Source organism: Onthophagus taurus, chromosome 6 (genome assembly GCF_036711975.1).
Source record: "Onthophagus taurus isolate NC chromosome 6, IU_Otau_3.0, whole genome shotgun sequence".
NCBI classification, from domain to species: domain Eukaryota; kingdom Metazoa; phylum Arthropoda; class Insecta; order Coleoptera; family Scarabaeidae; genus Onthophagus; species Onthophagus taurus.
Window position 1 is genome coordinate 11791098 of NC_091971.1, and position 13414 is coordinate 11804511.

At 32.4% G+C, this 13414-nt stretch overlaps 2 protein-coding genes across 3 annotated transcripts in view; one reads left to right on the forward strand and one right to left on the reverse strand.

Annotated features, from left to right (window-relative positions):
* LOC111424376 (uncharacterized) overlaps positions 1-13414 on the forward strand; it is a 125116-nt gene that overhangs the window by 2533 nt on the left and 109169 nt on the right. Inside the window, exon 5 of the mRNA XM_023057881.2 lies at positions 3251-3310. Coding sequence (XP_022913649.2) covers positions 3251-3310 — 60 coding nt within the window. The remainder of the gene's footprint in view (positions 1-3250; positions 3311-13414) is intronic.
* LOC111424377 (23 kDa integral membrane protein-like) overlaps positions 3368-13414 on the reverse strand; it is a 103376-nt gene continuing 93329 nt past the window's right edge. The window contains exons 4-5 of one of the 2 annotated variants that reach the window (XR_011640670.1): positions 6822-10177; positions 3368-6773 (exon numbers count right to left, since the gene is read on the reverse strand). Coding sequence is in view for 1 of the 2 variants with exons in the window: in XM_023057882.2 (XP_022913650.1) it covers positions 9573-10177 (605 nt within the window). In the remaining variant the exon portion in view is untranslated. Of the gene's footprint in view, positions 10178-13414 lie in introns of both variants that reach the window. The other variant, XM_023057882.2, reaches the window with a different exon arrangement.

Below are 13414 nucleotides of genomic sequence, written 5' to 3' on the forward strand. Positions count from 1 at the left end.
TAGTCTAAGAAAAAATTAAGAGAAATAAATAGGAATGGCTACCGTTCACACATTTGGAGCACTTAAGTAGAAAGTTAACAGAAATTGCAAGGATCTGAGGCTATGACCTTCTTATAATTATAGATTGCTCAAAATTTGCTTTCATAATGATAGAAATGTTAAGGCAACCCAACCGTTAGACACTCAGAATCCTTTTGGAGATATGCAGATGAAGTTCACATGGATAACCAGGATCTTGCTAAGTACTGACAATGTGGTCCTTGTAAGTTACAGCAACAAGGTGTAGGCATTGAGCATCGATATAACTTTTTGGCAAAAACAAAGACACAGACCATGGTATTTTGAACTTTTCCGAAGAATCCACAAAAAGTCGCAAATTTCAGATAGTGTGAACAAGACACTTTTTTGTTTAACTAGCTTTCTTGAAGAATCCACCGGTGACATAAACAATAAATGGATGGACACACTCTTCAAGCAATTTCAGTATTTAGCTAACAAAAATTGCAAGGATTTGAGGCTATGATGCTCTTATAAGTATAGTTTGCTCAATATTTGCTTAGATCATGATAGAAAAGTTAAGCCAACCCAATCATTAGACACTTAGAAGCCGTTTGGGGATATGCAGATGGAGCTCAATCCAACATACTTAAGCAGGATTTTGCTAAGCACTGACAGTGGATCTTTGTAGGTTACAGAAACAAGGCGTAGGTTTCGCAGAGCAATATTTTTATTCGTAGAAAGTTAATAGAAATTGCAAGGATCTGAGGCTATGACCTTTTTATAATTATAGATTGCTCAAAATGCTTACATAATGATAGTAGAAAGTTAATAGAAATTGCAAGGATCTGAGGCTATGACCTTTTTATAATTATAGATTGCTCAAAATGCTTACATAATGATAGAAATGTTAAGGCAACCCAACCGTTAGACACTCAGAATCCTTTTGGAGATATGCAGATGAAGTTCACATGGATAACCAGGATCTTGCTAAGTACTGACAATGTGGTCTTTGTAAGTTACAGCAACAAGGTGTAGGCATTGAGCATCGATATAACTTTTTGGCAAAAACAAAGACACAGACCATGGTATTTTGAACTTTTCCGAAGAATCCACAAAAAGTCGCAAATTTCAGATAGTGTGAACAAGACACTTTTTTGTTTAACTAGCTTTCTTGAAGAATCCACCGGTGACATAAACAATAAATGGATGGACACACTCTTCAAGCAATTTCAGTATTTAGCTAACAAAAATTGCAAGGATTTGAGGCTATGATGCTCTTATAAGTATAGTTTGCTCAATATTTGCTTAGATCATGATAGAAAAGTTAAGCCAACCCAATCATTAGACACTTAGAAGCCGTTTGGGGATATGCAGATGGAGCTCAATCCAACATACTTAAGCAGGATTTTGCTAAGCACTGACAGTGGATCTTTGTAGGTTACAGAAACAAGGCGTAGGTTTCGCAGAGCAATATTTTTATTCGTAGAAAGTTAATAGAAATTGCAAGGATCTGAGGCTATGACCTTTTTATAATTATAGATTGCTCAAAATGCTTACATAATGATAGTAGAAAGTTAATAGAAATTGCAAGGATCTGAGGCTATGACCTTTTTATAATTATAGATTGCTCAAAATGCTTACATAATGATAGAAATGTTAAGGCAACCCAACCGTTAGACACTCAGAATCCTTTTGGAGATATGCAGATGAAGTTCACATGGATAACCAGGATCTTGCTAAGTACTGACAATGTGGTCTTTGTAAGTTACAGCAACAAGGTGTAGGCATTGAGCATCGATATAACTTTTTGGCAAAAACAAAGACACAGACCATGGTATTTTGAACTTTTCCGAAGAATCCACAAAAAGTCGCAAATTTCAGTAAAACGAAGTTCGGAATCCAGTATGACACCCAAACTTTTTGCTTCACTTGAACTATTCAATGGACTATTTTTACTTACTCTTATTTAACTTACTCTTATCGGGGTTAATAACCAAATTATGCTTTTCTGAAAGGCTAACTAGAGCATCCAGGTCCTCGTTAATATGTATTTGCGCAGCAACAAGATCTTTTTCATTAAAAGATGAATATATCTGAGTGTCATCAGCATAAGCACGATACTTACAATGACGCAGACAGTCGTATAACCGGCATGTATACGCCGTATACAAAATGGGACCCAATACAGAACCCTGAGGTACACCGGATATAACTTGAGTGGGTCTAGATCTATTTCCATGTATCATGGCGCATTCAGATGACGTCTAAGTTGTTTCAATTTTATACTAATCGGTCTTGCTTTAGCGATACATAAAATGATCGATTCTTTCCAGCAAGATGGAAAAACATGTTCAGTTCAAAAATTAAAATGTGTCTGATGAAATGTATGATCAAGGGAGAACATAATATGTTTATCATAGATATAGAAAGCTGGTCAGCTCCCTAAGCATTAGAAGAAATAGCGCTTAAGGCATCTCCTACCTCCTCCTCAGTCACCGTAGTAAACTCAAACACTTACACATTGTTACTATAAAAATTTAAAAGGTCTACATCTGGCAGTCGGTCACTTTGATTTCATCAACATCAGAAAGTGAAAGAGGAATCTCTCTACTTTTGTTATAATGGACACTGCAGTTCTTTAAACTTGACCATAATTGCTTTTTATTTTTACTAATTGCCGAGAACTCTAGATAAGCTCTTTTCTCTCTTTTTATTGCACCTGTAGTATAATTACGCAACATTTTGTAATAGTCCCAGTCATGTAAACTGTTTGTGTGTTTAAATTTATGAAGTGCTTTGTCCCTTAAATCCATCAAAAGTTTCACATTATCTGTTAGCCAAGGTGTTTTTTTTGTAAACGTGTGCGTTATAATAGGCCCATCTCGATCAAATAAATTTACAATATTATTATTTAGAAAATTCAGTTTGGCATCAACATCATTGAAATCAAAGCCACTGAACTTCTCTTAAATCGGACATAAACAATTCATTATCAATGTTAGTATCGATATAACTTTTGCCAAAAACAAAGAGCATAGCGTCTGAAGACGCAGAGCTAAATCCGAAACTTTCTAGGTCTAGTGTTAGTTCTAGTTTTAATTTCAGCACTAAAACTAAACCTAGAACTAGAAACATTCGAGTTTAGCTGTACGTCTTTTAAGATGGCTAAACCCGAATATTTCTAGTTTTTTCTATGTAATAGATAGAATCTATATGACGATATTTTATTGTGATTAATTTTTTATTGCAGGTTATTATTGGTGGATCTGTTTTGGATCGATGCATAACCGTTTTAGAACCAGAAATAAAAGTAAGTACATAATTTATTATAAATACAGGATTCGCACGGGTAAATAAATCAATAGTATCTAACAATACACTTTATTAAATAATAGATAATATATACATTCAACAGAGTTAGCAGCTTTTTCGTCTCTTAACAAACTCTACACTAAATATTTCACTATCGGGAAGCGTAGGTTACAGTCCTTTTCATTTAAAGATTTTTTGTTTTAATAATCTCATTATTATTTTATTCGTTTATATAATTAATTTTTCTCTCTCCTTCGCTTTTTTCCTATTCTTTTTATTCCTTTACATATCGATATAATCCAACGAAACCCCCTTTTATTTTTCGCGGTTCTGAACTCTAAGGACCGGTCCGTGTGCTGTCCAGATAAGTTTCCGCCCGTTTTCCCAAAACTTTTCTCGACATCGACCGACTTTTAAACGGCATTCGAAGGAAAATTACCACCACTGCAAGGGTTAACTCCGATAACGACTCAATTTCTAAAAAGTTTTAACCCAGGATTATAGAGATTAATTCAGTACTTTTCAGATAGTTATAGAAACTGCAAACGCTTTTAATCTACTCCTCTTTTCTTATTCTCTTTGCTGTAAAATCTGTTTACTTGTTACTACTTGTTAATCTTGTAGCCTGGGTGCAAAACTTTCAACATGACGTTATCTGAACCCCTCCCTCGCGATTAGTTTATTATTGTAAAGTTTCAATTATCGTGCAAAGCAAGCAGTTGCCCTTCTCAAGTATCAAACACGCGACAGCCATGATCGCCTCTTACACACAAATTAATTCGTAAACTAACTTGGTGATGATAATATCATCTCGCATTTACAGCTGTGGCAAGATTTAGGGTGGTAATAAACACCGTTCTCAGTCGAAATCGATATGAAGATGACAAGGGAAAAACACCGGACACGAGGAGAACGTTTAAATAGATACGTTTACGAGTATTTTTAGTAATTTACGTTTTTACCTTTTAAACATCGTTAATCTAATTTGGAGTTTTGGTGTTTATAGTTTTCTTTATCTAAATTTTTTTTTTCATGTAGTTTATTTCGAATATTTTCTAATATTATAAACTCCACTTTTATTTATTTCTTTTCGTAAGTATAATTTTTTTTATACAATAGGTGTATCTACTGATTGAGCGATTGTATTATATAAAATACAAGTTTTATTTACAAGTATGTTCACACCCTTTTTTTGCTCTCGTATCTCTATTTATGCGGAGAGTTTGCACTCGTGACACAATCTGTTACTATTATTATGTTATTATTATGAGTATTATTTACATATTGTACACAGGATGAGTTGAAAAGAATAGAAAGCAATTTTGAAGCAAAGAAATCGTTTGCTACACCATAAATGAGTGCCTAAATTGTTATTAGCAAATCAGCAAAAAATTTTGTATTAAATTATTCATAAATTAACAACCATGTATGGCATTTTGGCTGTACAATACCATTACTAATGACTCATAGTCGTCTATAGATCCGCTCTCAACTCAACTTGAATAGGTTGAGATCCAAATTGTGAGATAATTTGTGTATTGACGATTTTTGCACCACTTCTATAACAGTAATGAATTTCAATACTTTAAGAACAAATTAAGAAAAATAAACAAGAATGGCTACTGTTTACACACCTGGAGCCGTTTATTTAGAAAGTTAACAAAAATTGCTAGGATCTGAGGCTATAATTGTAGTTTGCTCAAAATTTGCTTACACAATGATAGAAAAGTTAAGCTAACCCAATCGTTAGACACCCAGAAGCCGTTTGGGGATGTGCAGATGGAGTTCAATCCAACATACTTAAGCAGGAATCCTGCTAAGCACTGACAATGGGATTTTTGTAGATTACAGCAACAAGGCATCGATACATCCTTTTTTGCCAGAAACAAGGAACCAACAAAAAGTCACAAATTTCAGAACATTTTGTTTAACAACAAGCTTTCCTTAAGAAACCATCGTGTTCCAAATTGTCTGATCAAAGCATTTCAGCTTTGTGTTGAGCAAAAACAAGATGGTGCGAACGAGAGTGTCGTGGTTTTCGTTAACTAGCAAAAAGAAAATGCAAATTCCAAATGGTACAAACAAGGCATTCAGGATTTCGTTGATCTATTATTTTTTGAGAATCCAGCAAAAGGCAGAAACTGCAGATGGTATGTAGAAGGCTTTCCATTATTTCTTTCTTCAAAGAAACAGCAAATATCTTTTTCAAGAAAACAACAAAGGTTGAACCTCAGACGGAGCTAAAAAGAAGATTTGATTAAGTTAACTCTTTGTGAAGAGAGTAACAATAAATGCAAATTCTGAATGGTGCCAGATACTAGATGGGCGAACAAATTGTCGTTGAAACCTTTCTTATGCAACTAGCAAGAATATCGCATATATTGTACCTGGCCTCTCTCTTCCAACTCCTACTCGCGACCGTCCCCTCGGTCTCACTCCCTGCATTCTTCAAAAAGATCCATCCTCCTCCCGAACTGGCCCAAATATTCTCCTCAAAATCTTTCTCTCGAAGTACGCTCTATCGGCCAGGACTGGCATATATCAATGCAAAGCAAGCATTCATTCAGCTTCTTTCAAGAAAATCAGGTAACAATGGGAATACCTGATGGTGATGAGTACACATTCGAACTGGTCGTACAAAATCTGAATAATGGCAGCAACTCTTTTCGTCACCTAACCTTTTTTTCAAGAAATCAACTCTGGTGCAAACTGCTGATGGTGCAAATAAGACATTAGAGTTTATTGTTAAGCTAAGCTTTTTCAAGAAACCAGGATAACTGCAAATTCCAGATGAACCGAACATTTCAGATTCTGTTGAACAAAAATAAGATGCTGTGAACGAGGGATTCGAGGTTCGAACGCAAATTCCAAACGTTGCAAACAAGGCATTCGGGGTTCGTTGAGCTATTTTTTTTTTAAAGCAGCAAAAATCTTTTTCAAGAAAACAACAAAGGTTATGAACCTCAGAGGGGGCGTTGAAACCATTCGAAGATTGGATTAAGTTAACCCTTTTTAAAGAAAATAGCAACAAATGCAAAATCCAGATGGTACAATCTTTGGGTTAGTCTTTTCCGCAATATCTGCTATACAGACAACACCTGGGTTGGGTGAACTCCAGATGAAGCGAACATTTCAGACTCTGTTGAACAAAAACAAGATGCTGAGTGAGTGAGTGAGGGATTCGAGGTTCGAACGCAAATTCCAAACGGTGTAAACAAGGTATTCAGGGTTTCGTTGATTCAATTTTTTTTTAAAGCAGCAAAAGATAGAAACATCATTTCCTTGAAGTAATCGTTTTCAAACAAGCAGCAAAAATCTTTATCAAGAAAACAACAAAGGTTATGAACTTAAGAGGGTTGAAACCATTCGAAGATTTGATTAAGTGAATCGTTTTTAAAGAAAATAGCAACAAATGCAAAATCCAGATGGTACAATCTTTAGCTCTGCCTTTTCCGCTATATCTGCTATACAGACAACACCTGGATGAGCATATTTCTCGTTGAAATAACCTTACTTATGCAACTAGGAAGGAGAACGCAAATACCAATGCAAACTAAGCGTTCAAGACATTCGTTTTTTAGACATTCGAGCTTTTTGTTGAACGAACTGTCTTCAAAACATGAATCAAGGGCACAAAATCTGGATAATGACAGCAAAGGATGTCAGCTTTTCGGTCATCCGACTTTCTTTTTTCAAGAAATCAACTCTTGATGATCAACAAACTTCTGATAATGTAAACAAGGCATGTGAGCTTATTGTTAAGCTAAGGTTTTTCAAGAAACCAGGATAAACGCAAACTCCAGATGAAGCGAACTAACCTTTTTCAAAAAGCAACAAAAATCTTTTTCATGAAAACAACAAAGGTTATGAACCTCAGAGGGGGCGTTGAAACCATGCGAAGATTTGATTAAGTTAATCCTTATTAAAGAAAGTAGCAACAAATGCAAATTCTACATGGTGCGATCTTGGCTATAACTTTTTGTATGCAACTTTCTACAAGAAGGCAAACACCAATGCAAACCAAAATCCCTCAGGAAAACAGGTAAGATTGGGAACACTTGGTGCTGGTAACTGGACATTCAAGGTTTTTGTCGAAGGCCTTCAAAAAATGTATCAAGGGCACAAAATCTGGATAATGGCAGCAAGGCATTTCAGCTTTTTAGTCATCTATCTGTTTTTGTAAACAGGTTAGTTCCTTTCCTCTCTCGATCGAATGAGATTTCTAATGATCAGGGATGTTTGTTCTACTTTTGTGTTAAGCCACTTGCGAGGAGAATATAATTCTCAAAACACCAGGGAAAAGAGTCCATAGAGAAGAAGTCACCATACAGAACGGAGATATCTTGATGAAATACTTCGATGGACAGTTCAGGGAAAACTTTTCTTCTGCCAACACTTCCGGCTAAAGTATGATGGTTTCCACCCAACAAGTAGTTTAGACACCAAAAATAAGCAATTTGTGCAAATTAAAAACTGAATTTGGTTGCTTTATAGATGGATTTAGTTATTTTTTGTTTAGGTGAGTATGCTTGAGGGTTTGTTAGAGTTGCCTTAAATCTTTTGCAATTAGATTGGGTACCCAAAACAGCTCAAATCAACTACATGTCAACCTTAAATTCTAATGAGTTAAATTGACTTATTTGGAATTACTTTTCTTTGGAGTTGGGTTACTTTAGGGTTAGAATTCCACCTGTTCGAATTGGATTAGAAACCAGATCTTGGGCAACCTGCTGATGGTCCAAATAAGACATTTGACCCAAGCTTTTTCATGAAACTAGGATAAACGCAAATTCGAGATCAAGCGAACATTTCAGCTTTCAGTTAATTATCTTTCTTTTTGAAATCAGCTACTCTTAGCTGATTTCAAAAGAACACCAGTTGAAGTGAACAAGGTATTTAAACATTTCACCTCACTATAAAAGAATTCTGCACTAAACTTTCTGGATATTTTACTACCTAACTTTATTTTAGTATTTTCTAGTAATAACTTGTTCCTTTTTATCTGGATTATCTAACATGCAATATTTGGCAAAATCGTGTTTCTGAGTGATTAAAATGTTTAATTCTTTTTAAGTCACCTGTGTATAAAAGAATTAATTTTGAGTAAAATTTTGTTAAGTCACCAGGTACTTTTTAATTTTCGTAATAATATTGGTCATGATTAATATCTTTTAGGAATTACTCTTTTGGCGTTAACTCGATTGAATCACGAGGCTTTAAACGACCCTATATACATATACGTATAGTATTTATGCACCATGTTTTTTTAGGTACGTCTCAATTGGCGAATATAAAAATATGAGTGATCATTTCTGATATAAAAATGAAACGGCGACAACCGCGCTATCTGAGTATCATCTACCCTGGCCTGGAGACAGGGGGGTTAAATAGAATTTCGGTAAACTTAACGGCGCCTACACCTAAAAGAATCTACGCCTAGATTATCGGTTGAGAAATTGTTTTTGAAATAGATTTAGATTGCTTGGTGAAAAAGATCAATCTTAAGTAAAACTTTACAGTTTCTTTTTGGTCTGTCAATACTTATTTATTGTGTTTATTTCGAAAATAGTGTTACAGAAAAAATCCCCATATTTAAAATTCTTTAATAGGCCTTGAGAATACTAATAAAAAAAGCTAAAATAGGGTTACTTATATTCGTTGCATTCTTTTAAAGTTTATGAATAAGAAATATTTTTAATTGGTCGTTTATTTTTCACGTTATTGTAAAGTTATATCTAAGATTAACCTCGTGATTGTGTGAAGTTGAATAGATTTTGTTAGATGAATGAGTGCAGACAGCGACCGGTCCGTAGGCCAAATAAAGTAAGTCGATAGAGCACTTGATCGGTAACTGGCGACAAGGCGAGGCACTATCAGTAGGTAAGCTCATATAAACGTGGGTCCAAACTCTTCCTCCTTTCACAAAATCAAAAACTAAAAGAAAACAATCACTTACTGCACCGCGATCAAAAAATTTCCACGGCGTAATAATCGCTTCTCCATCGAAACCTCTGTTAAAGGTGTCGTTGCTGTCTGCGGGGTGCACTAAGAAGCGGGATGTTGATGATACGTGTTCGCCCCGCGGGCCCCTCTGTGTTCACCACTTCGGGTTGTACCCTTTAACAGCGATCGTCTCGTGACGGTGCCGCGCGGGGTCGACGCTTCTTGTTGAAGATTTCCTCCAGCGGGGTGGCCAGGGGGCCCTTCTTAACGCGACCCCACCGGCCGCGATTGAAGAGACCCTCCAGGCGATACTTTAGTCAAATGTTCTCGTGACTTCGAAACTCCCTCATCTCGAAATTATTGTTCCCGTTCGGGTTCTTCGTCTGCGTCATCGGCGATGAAAGCAGCGCCACGCTCTCGGGCCGTACCAAGAGGCTCTCACGTTCACTTTCGGGCCCAAGTTCGCGAACTGCTCCCGGTACGGCCCCATTGACGCCTGTCAGATCCATTTCGGCTCTAAGAATGCGTATTTTCTGGATCATCTCGCGGATCTCGTATCGGAGTATCCCGAGGAAGCACAGCTTGAGGAAGGCCAGTACGCAATAGCCGAGGATCGTAAGGATCGATGCCGTTGATCGGAGATATGCCACCAAACGTTCTTCGCAACCTATCATATGCGTTCTCTGACACTTCGTGCTGTTTTGGTTCGTTTCGGCGCAGCAACTTGCTGGCATTTCCCACCTTTCGGTACCGTTTCTGTAATCTTGTGGACCCGTTATGCCACAGCAAGAGTCTTCCGTTTGTAAACGATCCCAAAGTGTTGCTAGTTCGTTTCCGGGCATGTATTCTTGTTGAAATCGGGCTTTTAATGCTGGTTTCAATTCTTGGCAGACTTTTTCAAAACGGAATGCCCAAAATGCACCTTAAACAAAATTTTTTTGATTTGTATATACATTAGAGTGTTCTTTTTGGGTCTACTACACCGACGTTTCTTTCGATCTAAAATATTTTCAACATGGTCACCACTTCAAGTGCACCGGAAGTAGATCACAAAATCGTTATTTTGAATGAAATTTTAAATATTTTCAATAATGTTATATTATAGTTTTTATATCATATCATAAACTAGAATCTTTAAGCTACAATTTAACATACGTATTATATCTTGATTTTAAAAAATGCAGCCGATATGAGTTTTTGAAAATTTCAGTTATTTAGATTTATAAATTTGACAATATCTTTTTTAATAACGTTTTTCTGGAAATTTTAACAATATTTACATATAATTTTTTTATCATATCATAAACTAGAATCTTTAAGCTACAATTTAACATACATATCATATCAGATTCTTAAAAATACAGACCATATGATTTTTTGAAAATTTCGTGTTATTTTCTATTTATAAATTTGATAATTTCTTCTTTAATAACTTTTTGCTGGAAATTTTAATAATATTATCATATAATTTTTTTGCCATATCATAAACCAGAATTTTTAAGCTACAATTTAACATACATATCATATCACTATTCTAAAAAATACAGTCGATATGGTTTTTTTGAAAATTTCGTATTATTTTTGATTTATAAATTTGACAATTTCTTCATTAATAATATTTTCTTGGCAATTTCAATAATATTATCTTATAGTTTTTATATCATATCATAAACTAGAATCTTTAAGTTACAATTTAACATACATATCATATCATGATCCTTAAGAATACAGCCGATATGAGTTTTTGAAAATTTCGTGTAATTTTTGATTTATCAATTTGACAATTACGTCTTTAATAACTTTTTCCTGGAAATTTTAATAATATTATCATATAATTTTTTTGTCATATCATAAACTAGAATCTTTAACATACATATCACATCAAGATTCTTAAAAATACAGACCATATGATTTTTTGAAAATTTCGTGTTATTTTTTATTTATAAATTTGATAATTTCTTCTTTAATAATATTTTTCTGGAAATTTTAATAATAGTATCATATACCTTTTATATCATATCATAAACAACAATCTTTAAGCTACAATTTAACATACATATCATATCATGATCCTTAAAAATACAGCCGATATGATTTTTTGAAAATATTGTGTTATTTTTGATTTATAAATTTGACAATTTTGTCTTTAATAACTTTTTCCTGAAAATCTTAATAATATTATCATATAATTTTTTTATCATATTATAAACTAGAATCTGTAAGCTACAATTTAACATATGTATCATATCATGATTCTAAAAAATACAGCCGATATGAGTTTTTGAAAATTTCGTGTTATTTTTGATTTATCAATTTGACGATTTTTTCTTTAATAACTATTTCCTAGAAATTTTAATAATAATATCATATAATTTTTTTATCATATCACTAACTAGAATCTTTAAGCTACAATTTAACATACATATTATGTCATAATTCAAAAAAATACAGTCTATATGATTTTTTGAAAAGTTGTTATTTTTTTTGACAATTTCTTCTTTAATAATAAATTGTAATAATTTAATCATATCATATAATTTTTTTATTATATCATAAACTATAATCTTTAAGCTACAATTTCACGAACATACAATAGATATGATTTTTTGAAAATTTCGTGTTATTTATAAATTTGATAATTTCTTCTTTAATAACCGTTTTCTGGAAATTTTAATAATATTATCCTATAGGTTTCATATCATATCATAAACTCGAATCTTTAAGGTTCAGTTTAATATACATATCATATAAAGATTTTAAAAAATACAGATAATATGATTTTTTGATAATTTTGAGTTACTTTGATTTCTAAATTTGACAATTTCTTCTTTAATAACTTTTTTCTGGAAATTTTAATAATATTATCATATAATTGTTTTATCATATCATAAACTAAAATCTTTAAGCTTCAATTTAACATACATATCATATAATGATTCTAAAAAATACAGTCGATATGTTTTTTTGAAAATTTCGGGTTATTTTTGATTTGTAACTTTGACCATTTTTTCTTTAATAACTTTTTCCTGGAAATCTTAATAATATTATCATATAATTTTTTTATCATATTATAAACTAGAATCTGTAAGCTACAATTTAACATATGTATCATATCATAATTCTAAAAAATACAGCCGATATGAGTTTTTGAAAATTTCGTGTTATTTTTGATTTATCAATTTGACAATTTCTTCTTTAATAACTATTTCCTAGAAATTTTAATAATAATATCATATAATTTTTTTTATCATATCACTAACTAGAATCTTTAAGTTACAATTTAACATACATATTATATCATAATTCAAAAAAATACAGTCTATATGATTTTTTTAAAAGTTGTTATTTTTTTTGACAATTTCTTCTTTAATAATAAATTGTCATAATTTAATAATATTATCATATAATTTTTTTATCATATCATAAACTATAATCTTTAAGCTACAATTTAACGAACCAACCATATCATGATCCTTAAAAATACAGTAGATATGATTTTTTGAAAATTTCGTATTATTTATAAATTTGATAATTTCTTCTTTAATAATCGTTTTCTGGAAATTTTAATAATATTATCCTATAGGTTTTATATCATATCATAAACTCGAATCATTAAGGTTCACTTTAATATACATATCATATAAAGATTTTTTAAAATACAGATATGATTTTTTAAAAATTTCGAGTTATTTTTGATTTATAAATTTGACAATTCATCTTTAATAACTTTTTCCTGGAAATTTTAATAATATTATCATATAATTGTTTTATCATATCATAAACTAAAATCTTTAAGCTTCAATTTAACATACATATCATATAATGATTCTAAAAAATACAGTCGATATGTTTTTTTGAAAATTTCGTGTTATTTTTGATTTATAACTTTGACCATTTTTTCTTTAATAACATATTCCTGGAAATTTTAATAATATTATCATATAATATTTTTATCATATCAAAAACTAGAATCTTTAAGTTTCAATTTAACATACGTATCATATCATGATTCTAAAAAATGTTGCCGATATGAGTTTTTGAAAATTTCGTGTTATTTTAGACTTGTAACTTTGACAATACCTTCTTTAATAATTTTTTCCTGGCAATTTCAATAATATTATCATATAATTTTTTTATCATATCATACACTAGAAGCTTT